At 54.9% G+C, this 23,568-nt stretch overlaps 1 protein-coding gene across 1 annotated transcript in view; it reads left to right on the top strand.

Annotated features, from left to right (window-relative positions):
- The first annotated feature begins 9,946 nt into the window (after positions 1-9,946).
- PAX5 (paired box 5) overlaps positions 9,947-23,568 on the top strand; it is a 129,692-nt gene continuing 116,070 nt past the window's right edge. The window contains exons 1-3 of the mRNA XM_014889969.2: positions 9,947-10,591; positions 17,834-17,999; positions 22,246-22,443. Coding sequence (XP_014745455.1) covers positions 10,546-10,591; positions 17,834-17,999; positions 22,246-22,443 — 410 coding nt within the window. The 5' untranslated portion in view covers positions 9,947-10,545. The remainder of the gene's footprint in view (positions 10,592-17,833; positions 18,000-22,245; positions 22,444-23,568) is intronic.

Genomic DNA, 23,568 nt, shown 5'->3' with positions numbered 1-23,568 from the left:
TCACATAATGTCCTTTGGCTGTTGGGGCAATGCTGGGGCACGGGGCGGGTCTGCTCCCCTGCCCTGGACACAGGCGGTGCCAGTCCGGGGGCGCAGGGCACAGGCTCAGACAGGCTGGGCTTGCTCTGCCCTCTAGGATCTCTCTAGAGTCCCTAGTCATGGCATCATCATTGCCGTGCCCAGGTGTCACTCCTGCGGAGAAGGCAGTAGGAAGAACCCTCAGCACTCAGAGCTGTCGAGTCACCAGTCGCAGGTTGCCAATGCAGTTAGCAAAACTCAGGTTTTAATTTAATTTGGCAAGTTTTTCTCTACTTGCTGTGAGGTTCGCATACCCACCAGCTGCCACCTGACCCTTTTTTTTGGCAGTCCTGCCAATGTGAGATGTCTTGCTCTCCCTGTAGAGAGCTGGCAGCTGAGGAGCCTCACAGGAACCAAAGTGGCAGGGCTTTCAGAAAAAAGGGTGTCAAAGCCTCAGGCAAAGGGGTGAAGTAACAGCAGTGGAAGGTTCCTGATCTTTACTTTGCTCATCACCTAGTTCATCCTGGAGTCTTTTTGCCTTGATCATATAGACCTGGCAGATCTTAGCATACATATAACCCTGCCCTCCACCCCAAAAGCCCACCAACACCCTCTGCCATGCTAGAGATTGTTTTTCCAGACTGAACCCATTACTCTCCTTATAATTTCCCTCACTGTCCATCCGGTACAACCAGACTTCCCTTCTCAGGCTGAGATAGATCTATTTTGAAGGGTGCCACTGTGGTAGCTTGCCTGTGGTCCTCTCTGCTGGACGAGGCAGTGAGACAGAGATGGGAAAGCACCCACTGGTCACCCATGCCAAGCTGCTCTGCACACACCCAGCAGGACTCACAGACCTCCTGGCCTGACCAGAACACCTTCCTTCACCAAGGTGACGTGTTCCACCTGTCCTGTGGTGTGGCACAGTTTCGACTGTGGTTTCTGTGTTTGATTTCTTGGGAAACTCCTAAGAAAGAGAGGCAGGGAGGAAAACACAGAAAGGCAGCCCAATCAAAATAACAAGATCTTTGTTGCATTTGGAACTTCCAGAGGGGTCTTCCAGCTGGACAGCTGGCACTGTCCTTTGGGAAACAAGTGTTTAATGACATCCCACGTGCCTTGCTGCAAAACTTCTGAAAAACTTCCCCCAAATTGGTCGCAATACTCAAAATAATGCATACCCCACAGGGCAAGAAATAGAGACAGAACTAAAATAGCAGCACTAATGAGCGAAGTAAATATCAGAGCAGAGCGGTAAAAGCAGTGAGGAAATTCCCCTAAAGAATGTTTTGTTCCGCTTTAGTGACGCTAAATACGAGGGTTTATCTTCACAGTCTCTCTTATGCCATGAGGCTGCCAGGAGCCATGCAGAGAGGAGCACACCTGGGCATTTTTCGGACACTGTTTCATCCCTGGAGCCACAGTTCAAACAAATCTCTGAGACTGAGAAAAAGAGGTGGTGGAAATTGAGTCTTTTCTTCGAGTTTGAGCAGCTGAGTGATACATGCACTCTCAGTGATACAGCACTCTCCAGGGAGCATTGTGGAATCATAAAATAGTTTTGGTAGGGAGTCATCTTGGGAACCATCCATTCCCACCGCTGGCATGGCAGGGACACCAGGCTGCTCCAGGCCCTGTGCAACAAGGCCTTGAAAACATGGAAGGATGGGGCAGCCACGGCTGCTCTGGGCACCCTGTGCCAGGGATTCCCCTCCCTGCCAGGGAACAATTCCTGCCCAAAATCCCACCCAGCCCTGCCCTCTGGCAGTGGGAAGCCACTCCCTGTGTCCTGTTATATCACACCTTTGTCTAAAGTGCCTCTCCAGATTGGTTCAGCATTCCTTCCTGCAGAACCTATCATGAAGCAAATGGCTTTTCAAGGTAGTTATAGCTATATATTGAGCAAACAGGGTAAGCATTATCAAACCACTCCTTTTTAATTTTCTTCTTATTGATTTCAAAATTTGCCTAAAAAAAGGTTTCAATTACAAGACAACATTTTTATATTTCACACTTGGTAATTTTCATAGAACTGTATAATTGGAGGTAAGCAGAATCTGGAGTTAATGAAATAGATTTTTGCATTGTTCTTAAAGTCCCCAGCTAATGACCATTTACAGTGTGATGAGAAAGAGCAGAGCTCTTTGTCATCTGCTCCAAACACAGCCCCCAGCCCTGCAGAATCAGAGTGAATGCAAATAAAGAAAGAGAAATTACACCAAAAATACCTAAGGTGTGGGGGAAAACAATCTCATGTGGTAATTATTCTCAAAAGAATGCAAGAACTGAAAACACCCTGACCTGTTGCTGTATGTAGCAGGACCAGTGAGAGTGACTCGCACCCTGCACACCCTACCATCATCCCGAGGAATTCCATTTGTGGAATTCCATGGAGAAATCCGATGTGTAATTCCATGCACACGTCATTCCCATGCTCACATGCGGGCGTGGGGGAGCAACTGCTTTGTGCACCAAGGGAGGGGTGGAGCTCCCAGGTTTGAGAGCAACGAAGGTGAAGGGATGAGAGATGCCAGGGCCGAGCAGGATTTGAGCCCTCTGGAAGCTGGTGCTGCCACTTGAGACATTCCTCAAGCCCCAATGGATTGAAATAATATCCAGAGGCATTTCCAGGGGAAGGAACTGCTTCGTTTTATTGCATGGCAATGTGTGAGAGGCTAATAGCTCTGGAGCAGGTGAGAGAAATGCTGCAGAAGCAAAAAGGGAGAGTGAATTGTTGACATGAAAAGGCAAGAAACCTTCCCTGTTAAAGTAAAATCACTGCTACAGTACAAATAATAAATGCTTCTTTTCCTTTTTTTTTTTTTCCCTTTGGGTAACAGGTATTTTTCTGACTCTGATGGTAGGGAGAGCAGTGCCCTGCCGAGCAATCTGTGCAACAGAACAGCCTGATGGGCAAGCAGCAGTTCAGCAGGAGTGGGAGAGCACCCTGGAGGGGGGCAGGAGGGGTCTGGCCAGACTATAAGTACCTTGGCAGAATGCAAAACAGAAGAAATGGTCCCCAGAAACATGCTGGTGCTGAGCAGAGGTGCTGTTCCTAGGCTAGCACTGAGCAGTACTGTTAGTGCTGTGTCCAGTTCTGGGCACCCCAATTTGGGATGGGCATTAAAGGGTTGGGGCATGTCCAGAGGAGGGGAACAAGGTGGTGAGGGGCCTTGAACACAAATCCTGTGAGGAGCAGCTGAGGGAGCTGGGGATGTTTATCCTGGAGAAAAGGAGACTCAGGAGTGACCTCATCACTCCCTCCAATCCCTGAAAGGTGGCTGTGGCCAGGTGGGGGTCAGGCTCTGTCCCCTGGCAACCACTAACAGAACCAGAGGGCACAGCCTCAGGCTGTGCCAGGGAAAGGTCAGGTTGGACATCAGGAAAAAATTCTTCCCAGAAAGAGTGACTGGGCACTGGGATGGGCTGCCCAGGGAGGTGGTGGAGTCCCCGTCCCTGCAGGGGTTTGAAAGAAGCCTGGATGTGGCACTCGGTGCCTTGGTTTAGTTGATGAGGAGGTGTGAGGTCACAGGCTGGATTTGATGGTCTCAAAGGTCTTTTCCAGCCTGGCTCATTCTGTGATTCTGTGACCAGACACTGTGGAGTCACCCAAATGATGACGCAATTCACAGGGCCGGCCTCACGGTCATGATTTGGCTGTTTCCCCTTTGTCAGAGACCATTCCAGCTGTGTCTGAGGATGGTGTGCTGATGGAAAGCCTGAGCATCAGAACCAGAGTATGTGACCTCTGTGCATGCCCGCCCATCATTTGCTCCTTCCTGGCATCTGAGGGCTGCAGGTGCTGTGTGGGAAATCCCCTGGCTGTCCCTGAGAGCTGCCCTGCCACGGCCCTGCACGACTCTTGCTGATGTCACACATCCCCTCCCAGGCATCCCTGCACCGCCTTCTGGTCCCCAGCCACATGATCCCACAGTGTCCCTTCCAGCCACATGCCCCTTCCAGCAGGGAGCTGTGACACAGGACAGCCTCCTGTCTAAGGGACTTTTGATTGTCCACATTACTGAGACAAACATCCCAATTGTTTCTGCTCCACATTAAGAAAAACTATCAAAATGCTCTTAGGAAGTCTTTGCTGCCCCAGTCCCTTTTCACAAACCCCATTTTGGAGATGAATCCGGCACCCCAGGGTCTACACCCCCCCATGCAGCCCAAAGCCTCCCCAGGCTCTGTGCCTAATGGGGCTTCTACCCAGGGCTGCTGTAAATGAGAAACTTCCTGGGCTGTAGCAGTGTGGCCTGGGGTTGGAAATGTACAGACATTTTCATCCCTCTTCCCTGTGTTTCTTCCTTGAATATCTGCTATGGACATCTAGCAGTCAATGCACAAAGGCCCTGCTGACTAGCATGGTTAAATGAATGTTTACACATTCTTGCATCGACAGGCATGTTTCCTAAACCATGGATGGAAACCTTTCTTTAAGCCACTGAAAGATGATTGTTAAAACATCTATCTAAAGCAGCTGAGATGAGGTTTGTGGTAAATTCTCAAGTGGAAATTTGAAAACTCTTTGGAAGCAAAATATGTTAGGATGAAAAATCCTTTGTCAGCTGGGATTTACAGTGGCATCTATTTGTGTATGAGGCAGTGTGTCAACAGAGAGATGTGCTTACTTAACAATCAACCTCTGGTTAACTAAGGAGTATCAGGAGAACATGGTACGGTGTTTCTGCAGGCATTAAACATCTGATCTGGAAAGATTCTGGACCCTGTTGGACTCTGATGCTACCCAGTTTCTGATCTTCTCCAAGTATTTGATTAGAGTTAATGATGTGTTTGGAGACTGTGACCCACCATCCTTCTTTACAATCAGTAGTGAAGTATCAGTTTAATAACAGGAAACATAATCTAGGAAAGATAACAGCTAATGCATTGAATATGTCTGCTTTTGAGCTCTGAGAAAGTCTTAGATTCTTTAACATTCTGTCTTCTGTTTGCACTTTCGGATCACTTTTATGTCTAGCAATGGGCTCACTTAATACACTGTATTTTCTTCTTGGTGGGCAATGTTTGGAGCAGGCTATTCAGTGATTTAAATTCCTGTCTTCCAATCTACCTCTTCTCCCAGGGATTCTCAAAAGCAGAGGAATCAATTTGACCTTTTCCAGCATTTTAATAGCAGCAAACACAAAACTTACAGCATGAGATGAACTTGAGGTAAAATTTTTAAGTTTCTCAAGAGAGACTGGAAAAACAAGCGTTGTGTAGTGAAGTCGACTATTTCCAGCTAGAGCCCCCATAAAAAACAACTAAACCCAACTAATTCTTGTTTACTTTGCAACATAGCCATAATGGGCCCCTCCTCTAAAATGTCCACGGGAGGATGCTTTTAGACTGTGGGAAGCGAGGCTTACAGCTAAGCAAGCTGCTCGCTGAGCACAGCGGCCGATAGCCCGGATCTCTGTTGTGCCTGATGCAGAGGAGAGGCGACAATCTGCCCCTCCGGGCATCTCACTTGCCAGGCACCCGGGGCCGTCATCAAAGTCCGCGCACGGCGACAAAGGCTGGACTCCAAGGCTGCTATTTCAGGAGGCCCCTGACCTACAGCTGCGAGGATTCAATTCCTGCTTTGTGCTCTGCCCAGTCCCTAGGCACTCCACGGCACCTTCGGACTAGCCAAGGGATCAGCAGTTTGGCCCTTGTCCCCCCTTCCCCTGGCCCGGCCGCTGTGTGTCCGCAGACACCCCAGGGAGCCTCAGGGTGCCTTTTTCCTCCGCTGTGCGTTCTGGTCACACGAGCAGCGCTCATCCCACCGCTACCACTGCATCCGAGCGAGCACATTTCCTGCCGGGAGCTGCCGGGGTGCCCAAGCGCTCCAGCTCTGCTCGGGTTCCGTCACGCTCTTCCCTGGGCTGGAAGGAGCAGCCGCCGTGCAGAGCCCAGGGAAAGCCGAGCTGCCGGGCTCTGGTGGCCCGAGCATCCTGCCGTGCTCCGGGACGCCAGGCCCGAGCTGTAGAAACCACGTTCCTGCAGAAATCTCGGAGGATATGCTGGGGTTTCTCACGGAGCTCTCAGGAAGAGATAGAAGCCAGCACCTGGTGTGGCTTGGCCTCCCTTGGATCCTGCCTCATTTTCAGCTGTGTATGCAAACATTTGACGGGGCAGAAGGTTCTGCAAAGTTGACTTTTAAAACGGTGTCTTTTTAACTATCAAAGTAAACCACATTCGAGATCAGTGAAAGTGACTGTGAGAGGAGACTGAAGCATTCATTGCAGCCCTGAGACCTTCTACACTAGGATGATTAAATAGGTTTGGGCTATTCGTTGCTGTGATAAACTAGGTTAGCCTTCTGCTTTGACACAGGTTAATATCCAAAATCAGGCAGGCCTCAGCCGGTATGGCTGTGGACTGGAGAAAAAAAGTCCTAAGGGCCAGCAAAGGGAGCAGCCCTCCGAGTGCCAGACAGAAAAGCTCCGTGCAGGTCTTTTAGAAAAGCATTTCACCCAGTCATGGTGCTGGCAGTGACTCTCTCTGCAGAACACACCAGGAAAGACCCCTGGGAATACACCGACAAGGACGCCTGGCTACTGGCAGCCCATCTGAGACAGAACTTACTGGTAGGTGAGGGGAAAGAAAAACAGTTGTGAATATTGGCTGAAAAAGAGAAGTCTCTCAGCATTTCCTGCTCTCCTCTCACACTCTCAAAAATAAAACCCGCTGCTTTTGTCAGCTGCGTCGCCTCGGCTCTGGCTTCTCTCTGTCCTGACTAGACAGGACGGGGACGGAGTGCTGACAGGATGGTCAGCATCTCCCGTCGTTCATGTCTAGCTGCAAAATCATTGTCTGAGGGCACAGCACACTTCCTCCGTGTAGACCAGCTCCTCTTTCAAACCTCTTTTTCTGATGGCTTTCCATGCACAGCTCTCTAAAGATCACTGAGGATATTAGAGTATGCTACCTAAGTGCTCTCAACTTCACAGCACTGCCCACCTAACACCTTTTAAATTGCTTCGGTCTAATTAGCATCCCCATCTCAGAGGTGACTTTTTCTCTGGGAACACACTGGGCCAGGATAGCTGATAGATCTCCTCTGCTTGGAATTTAAAACGACAGACATCGGAGGAAAAAGGAGACCGTAGTTCTGCAGAGAAGCACCGGCTATTTCCAAATCAGTAACACCCTCCGCCGCACCTTCCCTCCTCCCTCCCCTCCCTCCCCATAATGCTGCCAAGCCGGATTGAATTGGTAGAATTTGTAGCAGCGCTCCCCCTCTCCCGTGTTAAGTGTCGATATGTTTTACACAAACGTGAGAAAATGCAGATAAACTGTAAAGGTGATGCGGGTCTTTGGATGCTCCCTGCAACCTGTGCCACTCCAATCCCGTCAAACAGCGGGAGAGGAGACAGCCCTAGGAGCAGCGCAGGCCAGTACCTGGGGAAGCGAGGCGCTCTGCTCCAGCCGCTCCAGGTGTGTTGGGTGACAGGTGTTAGGCCAAGCCCCTCGCAGTCTCGGGCGTTGCAGGACGAGTGTGAGCGTTGTAGGATGGGAGGACAACCCTTCACGTCCTAACGTTATGCATCAGATAAAAAAGGGCAAAAGGTTGGCCCAGGCTCGTGATCTCCTCTCTTCAGTGTAGGCAGGCAACAATCACTGTCCTAGGAAAACTCCAAATCCAGGTTTCTGCTGAGCCACGTTTTTTTGGGGATTTTTTTTTTGTTGGTTTTTTTTTTTTTTTTTTTTTTTTTCCTCTTCGCTGTCGTTTTACCCTTCCATGTGCAGAAAGCACAACATCATTCCGAAGCATGGTCCGGGACATGCCAAGGTCTGGGCCCTCGGCTGTAGCCGCAGCGCCGCGGTGATCTGACCCCGAGACCCCCTTCCCCGGGGCTCTCTGCCACGGCACCACCCTGTGCCCCCTCAGATGCTGCTCTGCTGAGACCGGAGGCATTTTCCAGGGACCGTCCTAGGCGGATGCTGGCAGCCCCCAGCCCTGCCGGCTCCCGAGGCGCTGCCCCTGCGTGGAGACAGCAGCGGCTTCTTCCCGGCGTCCGTAAGGCGCCGGTTCCCGCACCGGGCCTTAAATCCCACCCCGGTCACGGCAGCGCGGGGGTCGGGCCTCGGGCGCGGCGGGGTCCCGCAGCTCCGGGGAGCTGCGGGGGTCACCGCGCGGCCAGCAAAGCAGCTCCCAGCCCTGCCCCGGCGGCAAGGGGCGAGCAGGGCCGCTCCCCGCCGGAGCCGCCGCGTTGTTTTCGTTAGCGCGGCGGCGGGGATGGCCGAGCGGGGTCGGAGGGAGCCCGCGCGGTCCCGGCAAGCGGCACCGCGGTGAGGACGGCTCCTGGTCCCCCAACCCGCGGAGCTGCGCACCCCGCGGAGCTGCTCAGCCCGCGGCCCCACGCGGGCCGGTGCTCGCACGACTCCGCAGCCGCGGCCGCGCAGCACACGCGTGGGGCCTGGCCTGCCTCGCTGCGGCCCCGCCGCCGCCTCCCCAGGGTCTCTCGCAGGCCGTGTGGGGCGGCGGGAGGGGAGGCGGGAGCCCCGCGGCCTGTTTTTAGGACAATAAACTGTTTTTCGTTCCTTTCCCCGCGTGTGGTCAAATGAGCGCTCCCGGGCTTCTCGAGTTGGCGAGGCCGGCTCGGCCAGGAGAGGAGAGGCGAGGCGAGGCGAGCGCCTGCACGGACGAGAAGGGACTCGGGGTCTGCCCTGCGTTTGCACCGCTTCTAGGGGAGCACCTCCCCCAGGGAAGAACCCCCTGCCCCGGAGCGTCGGGTGGCGCGGCCGGTCGCGTTTCTGGGAGAGCCGGCGGAAAGCTCCGGCGAGGCTATTTCTGTCTAAGAAAATGAGAGCGAAGAGAGGTGGGTGGGAAGGGAAGCAGAAGGAAGAGAGGCCACAGTCGGCCTCCCTTTCGGAGCCGAGCGGCCGGGGGTCCCGTAGGGCCGGCGCCGGCCCAGCCGCGGGACTCGGCGAGGCCGCCGCTCTTAGGGTGCGACTGCGTCGAAGGCGGAGGGATGGCCGGGAGGGAGAAGACGGAGTTTAGAAGCAGATTTGCGTCCATGTCAGCTCTCTGTGGGAGCCGGCGTTGTGGGGGTGGCGAGGCTGTGCTGGGCGAGGCAACCAGGAGAGAGCCCCTTCGTCTCTACACCCGGCACATCCCCGGTCCCGGAGCTCGGCTCCCCGGGCCGCTCCACTCACGGGCAGCGGCGGTGTCCCCCCGCTCCCAAACCCCGCTGCCCCTTCCTCGATATCACGGCTCGCCGGCGGGCGTGGGGCAGAGGGGTAGGCTTGGGCAGGAGAGCAGAGCAGAGCCGAGCCCACTTGCGGCCACACCAGCGGATCGGTTCCGTGTCTCGGGGGGTTCCGTGGGAGACGCGCTGCGGGCCATGAGTGTGCGCGGGTGCGTGGCTGCAGAACCTGGTGGGCGCGAGCAGCGGGACTGCCCGCCGGGCTGGCAGCCGAAATTTATTTTGGCCTTTGTGAAAGGCCGTTATTTCCCATTTCCCCCTCCCCAGACCCCCAGTCGTTTTGCTGAAAAATAAACCAATAAACCTGGGAGCGGTCGAAGCTTCGTATTTTTTTCCCTTTAACTCTCCCAACCCTCACTCGTGGCCGTGGGTCTGCATCCGCCACGTGAATGGGAGGTACGGGGGGAGGAAGCCCGAGTGAAGCCCCCCCGGGCCAGCAAAATCCTGCCCAGGGCCCCCGCACCTCCGCTGGCCCGCTGTTCTCCGGTGCCCGCCGCAGCCCAGGGGCTGTCCCTCGTCAAGGGACGCGAGGCAGTTAAGGGCAGGGCAGGCCCGGAGGCATGCGGGCGCGGGGGTCTCTCCGCCACCCCCAGGCGTCCGCAGAGCGCTCCCTGTCCCGCCCCTGCGGCGGCCCGGCCCGGCCCGGCGGGGAGCGCGGCCCCGGGGGCGGCAGCGTCACCCCGGCCCGGGAAGGGGAAGTCGGTCTGCTGAAAAGTTGGTGACAGGTTGGGGCGGCGGAGGCAGAGCGGGCAGGTGCCGCCGCCGCTGCCGGGGCGGCGGAGCGCTCGGGGGGCGGCCGGCTGCGAGCAAACTTTGATTCCTGCTACAGAACATGTCAGAGTTTTCCTGGGTTTTGGCTGCGTCTGGGGACATCTTGTGATGTTTTAGAGAACAGGACATGATCTCACATGGCGAGGAGCTCTTTAGTTTCTTAATCATTTCACGGTTCCTTCAGAGGCTTTTTTCCACCTAAAACGTTTAGTTTCAGCTCAGTGATCAGCTGCAAAAGCTCGGCGGGGAGCGGAAGAGTTGAATTATTCCAACCTGAGAGAGCTCCTCACAAAAAAAAGAAAAAAAAAAAGGAAAAAAAGAGAGAAAATAAAGAAGAAAAAAAAAGAAAAGAAGGGGAAAAAAAGGAAAATAAAGAAGAAAAAATAGAAGAAGAGACAAAAAAGCAAAAAGGAGGAAAAGAAAAACGAAGATACAGGAAAACAGAAAAGAACATAAAACAATAAAAACAAAGAAAAAAAAAAGAGGGAAAAGGAAGAGGTTGCAATACGACGTGGAAACTTTTTCTTGCCTCCGTTTCCCCAAGTCCTGAAGAGCCAGAATGGAGCTGGAGAAAGCCTACGCGACACCCCGAGCCGGCCGCACAGGTGGGACCCGGGCCAGGGGCTGCGGAGAGCCCGGTGGCTCCGCGGACAAGGGGGGGCCGGCGTGAGCGGGGACGCGAGGCAGAACCGGGCGGGGTGGGACCAACTCCTCGCCAGGCCGTCGGGGCGGCGCGGCGGGCTGCCGAGAGCTCCGAATGCCGTGGAGAGGCAACCTGGTGTCCGTGTGCCCCGCGGCTAGGGCCAGCTGGGCAGCAGGACCGGGACCGCGGCGTGGCGAGAGGCTGCGGGAGCCCCGTCACGCCGTCCCTGCGGGTAGCGCGGCGGCGGCGCGGGCGGTGGAGGGCGCGGAGGCGGCCTGGCGGCTCGGTGGCGGAATGCAATTTCGAAGCGATCGATGTGGCCTTTTATTAGTTAAATCGCCTGAATAATCGTTTAATCGATAAAGCATTTCATGGCGCGGCGGCGGCGGCCGCGAGCGGGGGTGGCCGCAGGGGCAGCAGCACCGACAGCGCTGCCTGGGCTGGGCAGGATGACTTGGACGGGCAGGGGGCCCCGCGACAGGGCGCTCCAAAGCCTCTGCCGCCCCTGGCCCCTGTGGAGAGCTGGGCCGAGGAGTCTTCACCTCAGTACCGGGTGAGCAAGGAGGAGAAGGAGAACGGGGCGGTCATGGCCGGGATGGAGGCCGGGCAGGATGTGAGCCGGGCCTGCCTGCCCGCCTGTCCCCTCCGCTGCTCGCATCCCCGACGGCCGCCCCGAGCCGAGGTGCGGAGCGGCAGCAGGGCCCGGCCCCCCCGGCGGACCCCGGTTGCGCTGCGGCCCCGGCCCTCGCCGTTCCTCGGCCGGACTCTGCGCTGGCAGCTCGGCCGTGCCCGGCAGTTTCGACTTCAACGAAAACTCGGCCCGCGCCCGCCCGTCCGCAGCGGACGCCGGTCCCGAGCTGCCGAAGGGGGGGGCAGTGCACGGCCCCGGTGCCGCCGAGACCTAAAGGGTTCAGCGGGGCCGGAAGGCCTCTCCCCGGGACGGTGGGTTAAGCTCTCCCGCACTCTCGTCCCCACAGAGATCCCCGTGGGAGGACATCCGAGCCGCCGAGGACGTCGGTTCAGTGGGGCTCTGCCACGCCGGCAGGGTCACTCGTGAGGCGAGGGAGGCTACCCGGGCCTCCTCGCCGCCTCAGGGGTCTCGGCTGGGGCAGCCCCGCCGCGGGGTGCTCAGGACCCGCGGGCGCGGCGGCCCCAGTGCAAACTTGCCACTTCTGGGCGCGGCGGCCGCGGGCAGCGCGAGCAGGCGGAGAATCTCCCCGGCCGCGGCCTCGGCCCGCGTCTCTCCGCGGCCGCAAGCACGGCCCGGGTTCCCGGGTTCCCGGGGGCGCCGGGGACGCACGGTGCCGACACGCGCCGTCCGGGCGTCGGGGAGACCAACGGCCACGGGGAGCCGCCCTGGGCCGCGGGATGACGCGGGCCCTCCGGACGGGCCGTCGGGGGTCCTGCGGCCGCGGCCCCGGGGCCTGCAGCCCCGACGGGGCCCCACCCACGCCCTCGGTCACGAGTGGCTGAGCCCCGGACCGACCCGCGGGGGCTGCGACCACGCCCCGCGCCTCTTATTGGCTCGCAGCCCACCAATGGGAAGCTTCGACGCGCGGCGGCCAATGCGGAACGCCACAAGTGAAGTTTGCGATTGGTCGCGGCGCTGAGTGACGGCCCGGCCCCGCCCCCGCCGCTGTCCGCCCGCGCGGTGCTGAAGCGCCGCCCGCCGCCCCCTCCGCGCGCGGCGAGGCCCGCGCGGGGCCCGGGGCGGGGTCGGTCCCGGGGCGGCCCCGACGGACCCCCCAAACCACCACCCCCCCGCCCCCGCCGCGCTGCCCCGGCCCCGCCCCGCGCCCCCCGCCCCCGCCCCCGCCGCCCGCCACAACCCCCGCCGCCCGCCGCCGGCCGGCAGCGCGCCGGGCGCACCGCCCGAGCCAGCCAGGCGCCGCCGCCCCGGCGGCCGACGGCGGGCGGAGGGGAGGGAGGGGAGGGGGCGCCGCGGCCCCGGCGGGCGGGCAGCGATGGTCGCGCCGCGCCGGCGCCCCAGGTCGGACGGCGGCCGCTGACGGGGCGGCCCCGGTCCCGCGGGGCCGCGGCGAGCCCGGCCCCCATCCCGCTCCCCGCCCTCTCGCACACCTTCCCCCGCCGCTCCCCTCGCCCACCGCCGCCGCCCCGCCCGGCGCCGCGAGTTGCTGCGAGCGGCGCGGCGGGGGGCGGCACAGGCGGAGCGCGCCGCCGCCCCGGGACCGAGCCCCGCGGACGGGGCGCCCGCCCCCGCCGCCGCCCGCCTCGGCCGCCGCCGCCGCCGCGCAGCCGCCGGCACCGCCAGCACAAAGAGCCGTCGGGCGGGCAGCGCTGGGCTCCGGTCCGCCGGACAGAGGCGCTCGCCCCTCTCCGCGCCCAGTAACGCCCCGGAGCCCGGCGGTGGGTGCCGCGCATCGGCAGCCGCCCGGGGAGCGGCTGAGACCAGGGGCTTAGTCCGGGGCCGCCCCCCGACGGAGCCTCCGGAGGCTGCGAGCGGCGCGGGAGCCGCGTTCGGCCAGCGCTCTTGGATACCGCCACCCCTCTTGAGGCAGGACTCTTCGCTTTTAGAGAGGGTTTTTTTTCTATTTTATTTTTCACCTCTTTTTGGTTATTTTTTCCTCTTTTTTTTAAGGTTTTTTTTTTTTGTTGTTTGTTTGTTTCGTTTGGTATTTTATTTTTTGTTGTTTTTGGGTTTTTGTTTTGTTTTTATGTGTTTGTTTGGATTTTTTTAAATTTGTTTGTTTGGTTCTGGTCGGTCTCCGTCTTTTTTCGCGGGCTCCCTCCCCCAGCCCGAAACCCGAGCGCCGCCGGCGAATCGAGATCAGCTCGGCGAGGTCGCCCGGGCCCGGACCGCTCCGATGGAAATACACTGTAAGCACGACCCGTTCGCAGCGATGCACAGTAAGTGGCTGCCCTTCAACTTGTCTGAGCGGCGCGACGGGCTCCGCGCGATCGTCTCCCTCCGCCGTGTCGCCGTGTCGCCGTGTCGCGCTGCCCGCCGACGTTCTCCCCCCCCCGGCACGATCGGTGTGACGGTGGACAGGGGTGCTGCGGGAGCGAGCTGGTCCGGGGACTGTTTTCCCGTTGGGAAAGAGCCGATGTCACTGCGAGTGTGTGTCTGTACAGATGGATATATAAACACGTCTTGAGATGTATGTACAGCCATCAGTACATACGGACGCGCGCTTGTGTGCATGGATGGATACACAGATGTTACATACATGTGCGTATCTTTATTTTTCGCCTTAAATCAAATATCCGGGAAAAAAAGCCGCCGGGTATTTCCGACGAACGGAAAAGTTTGCTGCACGATATTCTTTCTCTTTTTCAACATTTTGAAATTCGTTAATTGGAAATAAAGAAAAAAACCCCCAAACAACAAAAAAATCAAACCAAAAACTAAACCCCCTTAAACAAACAACCAAACAAATAGAAGCCCCCCAAAAGCCCCAAGCAAATTGAACTAATGCGAAAGGCGAGGAACGGGGCTGGAGGGAAGATTTTTGTCTTTTTAAACCCCGAAGAATGGCGTCGACCGCGGCGTGGGGCGGCAGAGCGGGCAGCCGGCGAAGTTAACAGGTCGTGCGCGGTGGGTTCGCCCGAGATTTGTTGTGCTTGAGAGGTCGGGGAAGACTTATCCATTAGCACAGTGTTATGTGAAATGACATTTTCTCTCACGGTGAGTTAAACGCTGCATTACGGCGAGAGATTGCGAGGGAATTTAAGGTAGAACTAATCTCATTTCCCGGTGCACCGCAGCCTTTCGGCTCAAAGAAATTTCTTTGCAAAATAAACCACCGAGCTCCGGAACTGGAGATTCCCTCCCTCTCTCCCTTGTCCTCTCCTGCTCCCCGTTCACCTGCCCATTTCCCACCCCTCTTCCCGCCGCTTGATTTCTGGGGTTGTGCAGGGCTGGGACGGCGGCCGGTGGGGGCTCAGCCGCCCCCGTGAAAGCGGACTTTGCCTCTCGCGGCAATGCAGTGTTCGACCCCCGCGTTTATTTCTCTCCCGGCACTGAACCAAACCACTTTTTTTCGAATGGCGAACTTTAAGGTCGGAAAGCCCTCTGCGCGCGGTGCGGGGGCGGAGTGCGGGGGGTAGGCGCGGAATCCCCCGCCGCCGGAGCGCCCCTCGCCCGCGTGGCGAGCGGACGTGCAGCCCACAGAGGACCGGCTCCCCGCGTAGGGCCGGACAGCCCGGGCAGCAGCAGCGGCGGCGGGTTCCAGCGGCGCCTCTGCCGTCATTCGCGGCTGTGGAAAATCGATGTCGTCCTCAGGAATTTCGGGGCAAACAGAAGGAATACTACCAAAACGCTTTTCTGCGGTCCCGACCGCGGCCGAGAAGCCTCTGAGGCCATTTGCTGCCAAACGATTTCCGGACCCGCGGCTCCTGGGGAGGGGGTGAGGGTGGACGTGCGGTCGGGACCCCCCTGCAAAAAGGCGGAGGAGGACGGGGAGCCGGCGGCAGCGGGAGGAGCGGGGTGGCAGCACGGCCACGGAGAACGGTGGCCGTGGCGGTCCCGAGCGAGATTTCGGTCCCTTCTGGCGCCCAGCCGGTCCCCGCTGCCCCCTCGTCCCTTGTGGGCAGAGCCGCTGGCCGCCGCCGTCCAGGACTGCGGGGACGAGGCGGGCTGGGCAGAGCCGGAGCGGCCCCGACCCGCGCCAGCAGGTCCCCAGGACCGGCTGCCTTGGCTTACACTCGCTCCCCGCCCGCCCCGGCTGCACCATGGCTCTGGGTTAGGCCCGCGGACCCCTCATCGGGGCTTATAGACCCCGAGTGTCTACCCGTCCCAGCTCCCTACAGGGGACCCGGGCTGCGGTCAGGGGCCCAGGGTGGGGCGGCTGCCTCATTCTCGCACCGAGCTGCGGGCGGATCTCGATGCCCCCGCAGCTCCAGCAGCCCCCGGCCCGACGGGGCCCCCGGCACAGAGGCCCCGGTGGGCAGGAGCCGGGCTCGGCGCCGGTGCCCAGGGCTGTGGCAGGTTTGAAGGAAGGGACGGCCGTGGCCCCAGCCTTTGTTTCCGACGCCTGGAGGGTCCATGCTCCCAGCGTGGGCAGGCCCGGTTCCTGCCGGCCTCCGGGGAATGGAGACGGGCTCCGGGGGTAGAGTCGGCCTTTCCCTGAGGAAGGCATGTCTTAATGATGCCTTCTCTATCCTTTTCTTCCTGTTCTTTCCCTTTCTTTTTGCCTTCCTTCCTTCCTTCCTTCCTTCCTTCCTTCCTTCCTTCCTTCCTTCCTTCCTTCCTTCCTTCCTTCCTTCCTTCCTTCCTTCCTTCCTTCCTTCCTTCCTTCCTTCCTTCCTTCCTTCCTTCCTTCCTTCCTTCCTTCCTTCCTTCCTTCCTTCCTTCCTTCCTTCCTTCCTTCCTTCCTTCCTTCCTTCCTTCCTTCCTTCCTTCCTTCCTTCCTTCCTTCCTTCCTTCCTTCCTTCCTTCCTTCCTTCCTTCCTTCCTTCCTTCCTTCCTTCCTTCCTTCCTTCCCCCATTCCTTCCTTCCCCCATTCCTTCCTTCCCCCATTCCTTTCCGAGCTTCCTTTAATTCCCTGCTTCTCCCCTTGCCCGACCACCACCACAGGCTCTTCCCGCTCAAACTGAACGCACCGTGTGCGATTCCTTGCACTTAAAGCCCTGAGGAGCCCGGGGTCTCATTGCCCGCAGTCACCCGGGCAGGTCCCGCGTTGCTCCGCCGCCGAGCTCTCTCAGCCCGTCCCGGTGTCCAGGGCATCCATCCAGGCAGGAGTCCCGGTGTCATCTTGCGGCGCACGCGAGCGAAGCACGAACCCGCGGCTGGGCCGCTGGCAGAGTCTGCCTCTCGCCCCGATGAAGGCAGAGCAGGCTCTTGTCTGCTCGCCACAGCGTTTAACAGCACACATGCCATGGGGGCTCATTGTGTGTCCTTGCGATGTTAAAAGGTGTTTGCAAAGTTTGACAGCACTCTATTTAGTAGTGAAATAACCAGACTGAAATAAAAATAGCTCTGTATATATATATTTTAAACACTGAGGCATTTGGTTTGCCGGCTTATTCAGTACAGTTCCAACCCTGCTCAGAGAGATGTTCTGTATTACTTTTGTTCCAGAACTGGCATCTGTCATATCTCTATGGCTTGTTTTTAGCTTCTCTGCTCCTCTGTAACACAAGTAGTTGAATGAATAACAACGTAAGGGTTAATTATATTACCTTCTAGTATGTGGGATTAATGTGTGTTCAAGGGGTTTATACAGTTTCTCTGCTGTTCCTCTAAGTGGGTCCTGCATCCCATCAGATACATAATTCAGTTCGCTGAAGATGAACAGTGAAAATCTCCTTAAAAAGGAGTCATATACTGGACTTGTCCAAGTGTTCATGTTTTATTTGTGGGATCATAACATCTGCCAAGACTGCTTTAAATTCTAGGAGCAGAATTAGTTTCTTTCTTTCTTTCTTTCTTTCTTTCTTTCTTTCTTTCTTTCTTTCTTTCTTTCTTTCTTTCTTTCTTTCTTTCTTTCTTTCTTTCTTTCTTTCTTTCTTTCTTTCTTTCTTTCTTTCTTTCTTTCTTTCTTTCTTTCTTTCTTTCTTTCTTTCTTTCTTTCTTTCTTTCTTTCTTTCTTTCTTTCTTTCTTTCTTTCTTTCTTTCTTTCTTTCTTTCTTTTCTTTCTTTTCTTTCTTTTTTTCTTTCTCCCTCTCCTTCTCTCTTTCCCCTCTTTCTTTCTCTCTCCTTCTCTCTTTTTTTTTTTTCCCTTTCTTTTCCTCTTCTCCCACTTGATTAATTCAAGGCATCTGGGGAGAACCAAAACAAAACACAACGTGTTTAATTTCAGCTATCCTTCTGTGCTTAGACAGGGGCAGTATGTGGGCTGAGTGACCACCCAGCCTTATTTTCCGCTGGCTTCCCAGGGCCAGGAGCTTGAGTAGCCTCCTGTCCACGGGACAGCGCCAGGCCTGCCCGAGAGTTCGTGGCTGCGCTAAGGCGGCCTCGGGAGGAGGGTGGCTCGCCGCCGGGTGCCGGGCACGGCTGAGGGGCTCCTGGTGGCCGTTTTCCCGGAGGGAGCCCCGTGTGCCTCCGGCAGCAGGGTCCTCCTCCAGCAGTGTCACTGCGGAGGGGAGGTCACGTCCCTGCCCCGCCCGGGGACACCGGGCCGGCTCTGGGGAGGCGGCTCCGAGCGCCGCTGAGCGCTGGGGCTGGAGGTTCTGCCCTGCAGAACATCTGCACCTCTCACACCGCTCTCTCCGGCCCTTCTCCCCCTCCCCCGTGTGTTTCAGGACATGGAGGCGTGAATCAGCTGGGGGGTGTTTTTGTGAACGGCCGCCCCCTCCCAGATGTCGTTCGCCAAAGGATCGTGGAGCTCGCCCACCAAGGGGTCCGGCCGTGTGACATCTCCCGGCAGCTCCGCGTCAGCCACGGCTGTGTCAGCAAAATACTTGGCAGGTAAAGGGGGGACGGCAAATCCTTCTGTGTCCGTCAGGAGAGAAGCGTCGGTGCCAGTCCCACAACTAGAGGCTGCAAACAAACGGAGGCGGGCGAGCAGTCCAGTGAGGGGAGCGACCTCCTGAGCAGCCGTGGTTTTTTATGTCTGATGTGGGAAGAAAGAGACAATATCCATAGGTCTTGTTACAGTTTCTTGTGGGTAATTCTAATGCAAAGTGTAGAATGCCACGAGTATTTGCTGCATATATAATGAATGTCCTGCACTTGTCTGCTCTGAACAGGAAAGGAAATCTGGGAGTCATATTCAGCAAAATGTGAAAAAAAGGCAGAACTTGTGGAAATTACTTGTTTTGCTCCTTGAGTAGAACTCTTTTAAAATATTATCGTTATATATTTCATCAATATTGCGGCATGTGCATTCGTGCAAGCTATTCTGCAATCTGTCCCAGTGTTTATAATCAAAGGTCTTTTTCCAGTCTTCTACTGGATTAAGAGAGCAGAGAACGATATAAGTGACCAGTAATCATCCTAAAGATATTTTGGCTACTTTAGGAGTAGCTCTCTGTTCAGCCAGGAGCTGCTCTAAACACTACGGCAACAGTATATGAAACTCTGAATTAATATTATTTCCTGATCGCCTTTTAAAATTTGGCGTATTTTCTGGTAAAAAATGCCATGCTTGCTTTTTCCCTTTTTGATTTTTTAATCCTCCGTGCAAACCTGAACCTAATTTGTGTAAAGTACAGTTTCCAAAGGATTTTGAACCCCAGGTATTCTTACAGACTTGGGCAACTTATATTAAGGGAAATTTTTTTTACGAAGTATTTTTTTTTATCATCTGGAAAAGTTAATTACTGACTTGTTTGCTAAGATTTATAGTTAATTTCATTGTCTATAATTTTACTATTTTTATTTTAATTTTTTTTCCCAGTTCCTAGAAAACATACTTTCCTGAACATAGAATAGCTGCAAAGACGATTAAGGGATTTTTTTTGTAGTATCGCACAGGGGATGTGTTGATCAATGAGTGGCCATATTAGTGTTCAGATTTGTCAGGATCACAGGCCCCTGGTTTTGCAGATCCTGTCGCTGTTTTCCACACAACCATCTCACCTCTACTTGCCCAAACTGGTGAGCAGCTCCTCCACATCCCCGCTCAGTTTCAGAGCTGCAGTGTGCAGGCTGCCCTCGGCGCTCCTCTTCATCTCTCACGCCTTCCTCGCGGGGATATGCCTTCCCTGCAGCCCACACCCACTTCTCCTGCTGGAGTTTTGAGAACACAAACGCCCTGAGCTGCTGTACAGAGGGAAACTTTCCATGGGCTTTATGCTGCCCACCATGGGCTGTTTCACTCAGTCACAGCTCCACGTGTGCAGCGAGCACAGGCTCCTGCTCCCTGCCTGGCTGCCTGGTGATGCTCACTGTCACGCTGGAATTGCCAGCAATTCCCACCAGGACCAGCACACAGCTTGGAAGCAGACAATTTATTTACCAACGAGGCAAAAGTCTGATTCTTTTACTTTTGGCAGTTTAGGTCTGCTGTTAGATATATTTGCACTATAGAGCTCAGAGTGAGGTTCCAGAGTTCTGTCATTAAAGTTGTCAACAATAAATTGGAATTTCATAGCTCATTATTTTCCTAACTAATAATTACAGTGGGTAAAATGTCTCTGTAATTGCATCTCTGCGTGTATATGTTTTCTCATATGTGTACAGAAATGGGAATCCTTATGATAAATCCTTGCATTTGTAATTTTTTTATCAGAATTTGTCAGTACTAGATGCAGTTTTAAAAAAACATCTAGAGGCAGGTAACCAGCTGTTGCAGGGCCAGGGAAGCTATTAACTCTCAGACGAGGGTGCTGTGGTGGTGCCCACCCTACACCTGCTTTTGCATCTCTCTGAAGCAAAAGGCTCTGCACGTGGAACTAGGCTGGCTGCAGTCATCCTTGGCTGTGGAATGGAGAAGGGAGTCAGGGATGCTGCAGCCATGCAGCCTGCAGGCCCTGTGGCTGCACCCACATCCATGGCCAGCGTGGAGGGCAGGGGGATATCAGTGGCAGTGCAGGGTGGGAACTGTCCCCATCGTGATGACCTCCCCCTGCACCAGGGAAGGGATCTGGGCCAGCCCTCCTGTGGGTTCATCTTGAGGCCATGAGAGCAGGCAGGAGGGCAGAGGTGAAGGAGTTTGGGAGTAGAGGTGTTGCTGCTCTGTCCCTGGTGAGCTGCTGTTCAGGGATCCTCCCTGGCTCTCCTGCCGTGCTGATCAGCCCTGGCACAGCCGTGGCTGCTCTGAGCAGGCACAGCATCCTGTGCTGATGGGACTGCTCCTCTTGGCCAGGCTGGCCTGGACTGCAGGGCACTGACCACGGGCACTGTTGTGAAAAAGCACGAAGAAACATTTGTGAAATCCAACGTTTTGACTAGAGCTAAGAGAATTGTGACTCCTTGTCTGGTAGTATTTGTAGTATTGTTCGGCTGCATTCCACATTCTCCTCAAAGAAGTGGTGTCAGCAACCTCAACCTCAAGGTTTGAGGCTAGAGTTGCAAAATGGTTTATGGGCCATGTTTGCCATTGTTTTGTTATGTCCTCATGGAAGTGTGAGAGGAACTAAATTTTTTCCCTCTTCTCTAAGGCTGACAGCATTTAGGGGCAGCAGGAATGTTAATCAATCTCTAACACTCAACACTTGCCATTATTGATATTGCATAAATGGCTCATGGAGACTGGTAGGCAGCATCTGCACAGAGAGTATCTGAGAACATGTATGAACAATTCAGTGTCAGTCTCTTTACAGGAACTTCATGCCCTGCACACAGAGCTCTCCCAGAAACACTGAGAACGGGTAGCCTGGCAAAATCTGATGAACTTGATTTCATGTTTCAGTGAGGAAGACTTTGGCTGTGCAGACTGTTCGTGCTCTGCTCAGGCCTGAAAGATGGAGGAGTTTTTTTCTCTTTTGTATAATGGTTATGTCAGATGGTTGCGGGGAAAATCTATTAATTAGCAGCCTTATCTTTCTTCTTGGGAGTTTTTTCTGAGCTAGAAGTGTGGGCACAGTGAGCAGTTGTGATTGTGCTGCTGCAAGCACAGCTTGGTGGGCACCTGGCTGAGAGGCTGACGGAGTGTGCTCTGTATGAAAGGGGTGTGCAGGATTAGGGCGTTAGGATCTGGGTGTGCAGGATTAGGGCGGCTGGAGTGGTAGCTGGGGTTCATTTTTCATCTGTGAAAATTCACAAGATACAAAGAAGCTGGGGGCTGTGGGAGGAATGCAGCATGCAGGAATAGTCTCATTCTCAGTCTCCATTCTGGCCCTCAGCATGTAAGATGTGACTTCTGCTCTTAACAGCATGTTCAAGATTAAAAATTAAAGGGGGAGACTTGCAGGGCCCAGGATCTCAGCTGCCATGTATTACAGCAGAGCTACCAAAAGCAGTTGATCTTGTGTGATGTTAATGTGAAGAAATCTGTCGGATTTATTTCGGATCAGGGATCTTATTCTCCAACTTTCCTGGGGACATGGCATCAGCAGAGCTGCTGCTGGTGGTGAAGATGCTGCACCCGAGGAAGAGCTGGCCACAGAAACTGATCCATGCCTCAGCTGGAGCCCTCTGGAGCATGAGCAGCTCCCTTTCCCTCAAAATTTGTTATTGAAACTACTGAAAAAAAAAATAGTGATGAAGAGGATACATTTTGAAAAATAGGAACTATTAAAACCATAATATGCATATTAAAATCATAAAACAGGAAAAAGATATGCTGGTGTATTTATCTCAGAGGTGCAAATAAAATACAATACCTAGCTTTCATTTCACTTTGAATCATAACAAACTGTAGATATTAATGACAGTATTTCTGTAAAAACAGTAATTTACTACAAAAGAGTCCACTGTAAAAAGTAGTCTTTGGTGTGATTTGTTTCTATTATTGCCAGTACTGCTGATTAATAACACACATTTTCAGTTAATTTTGGATCTCAGCGTGCCCCTTAATCTTGCGTTGTTTCTTTTGTCTCGCTATTACAGAAAAATATATATTGTATCCTGAGGCCAAATTCCAATTACTATAAGTTAATCTATTAGGTGATAAAGAACCATGCAGGCAGAAAATGTGTATGTGAAAGTGAAGATGTATGTCAGGATTCGCTGGGGTTTGGTTACCTTGAAATGATGTTCTCTATAAATCTCAGGGCATGTTCTCTGTCCGAGTGTGATAACCAAAGCTTTGTTTTGGATGTTGTCCCAGGTATTATGAAACCGGGAGTATTAAGCCTGGAGTGATTGGAGGATCAAAACCAAAGGTCGCCACACCCAAAGTCGTTGAAAAAATCGCAGAGTACAAACGCCAAAATCCCACCATGTTTGCCTGGGAGATCAGGGACAGACTCCTTGCTGAGCGAGTGTGTGACAACGACACCGTGCCCAGCGTCAGTTCCATCAACAGGTAAAGCTCAGGGTGCTCCTGGGGTGGGATGCTCCATGGAAGCACTATCACCAGGCCTCTGTCTTTTAGTAGGACGGGGTGCTCGGGGCTGTTTGTAAGAAAAGCAGCTTCACCTGCTTCCCTGGGGCTGGGGAGCAGCTGTGTGCTTCCCTCTGTGGCTGAAGCACCGTGCATGATGAGGGGCTCCTCGGAGTGGGCAGGTTCTCCTGCCAGCCTCTGCTGCTTTTCCATCCTTTCCCCTGTCTGTGAGTAGGAGGACATTGCTGGGAATGACCCTACAAAGCCCCTGTTCTGCTCTGTGGGACATGCTTTGCTCAGGGGGGAAGCTCAGATGGCCATTGAGTGGGGTGGCAGTTACCTGGGAAAGAAAGGAACCCAAGGCATGGGTCTGAGGTACCATTTTGTCACCTGAAATCTGACAGGTGTTGCTGACATTGGCCCAGGCCTCTGCTCAGTGTGAATTTCAATGGGAGAATTTGGTTGGTAGTTTCTGAAGGCCTCTGCTGTCTGCTTTTTGCATTGGGGAACTTAAGTGGCCTTGAATTGCTCTTGTAAAAATGCAGGGGAGTCTCATTTGGAGACTCGGTCCCATGTTTGGGTGTTTTGCCATGGCTTTGTGGGTCAGGGCTGGGTTAGGGGCTCTAACCCACCTCCTTGTCCTTTATACCTTCTGTGCTCATGGTTTCCTCCTGACATAAAAGTGGCATATAAGGCTGGAAAAACCCAGCGAAATACCAGGTGAGATCTCCAGCCCTGCCAGAGCAACAGTAAGAGATGAGTTCTTGAATAGCAGAGCTTTTGGGCACCCATGGCCCTGGCAAGCAGGGCTCTTTGATTTTCACTCTGCTCCAGGATTCCTCCTCACCACGCTGGTGAGATGATTTTCACTTGTGCAACTGCATGCAAATTCTTCGAATGCAGCTCGCTATAAAATGTCTCATTTGCGTCCAGACGTGAAATAAATTGGTGCAATATTCTTTTATTGGCTATCCCAGTCTGATTTGCATTCACGGAGTTGCCGCTTGAGTAGCCGGAGTGGCTTCCCCAGAGCTCGTGGAGAGTGCAGTCTGTGCCTTGATGGACTAAATGTCGAGTCATATGTTTGTGGAATTGAAAGAAAAAAAG

The sequence above is a fragment of the Sturnus vulgaris genome, chromosome Z, assembly GCF_052056855.1.
Source record: "Sturnus vulgaris isolate bStuVul1 chromosome Z, bStuVul1.hap1, whole genome shotgun sequence".
In the NCBI taxonomy this organism is placed as follows: Eukaryota; Metazoa; Chordata; class Aves; order Passeriformes; family Sturnidae; genus Sturnus; species Sturnus vulgaris.
This window is presented reverse-complemented; position numbering and strand designations above follow the sequence as displayed.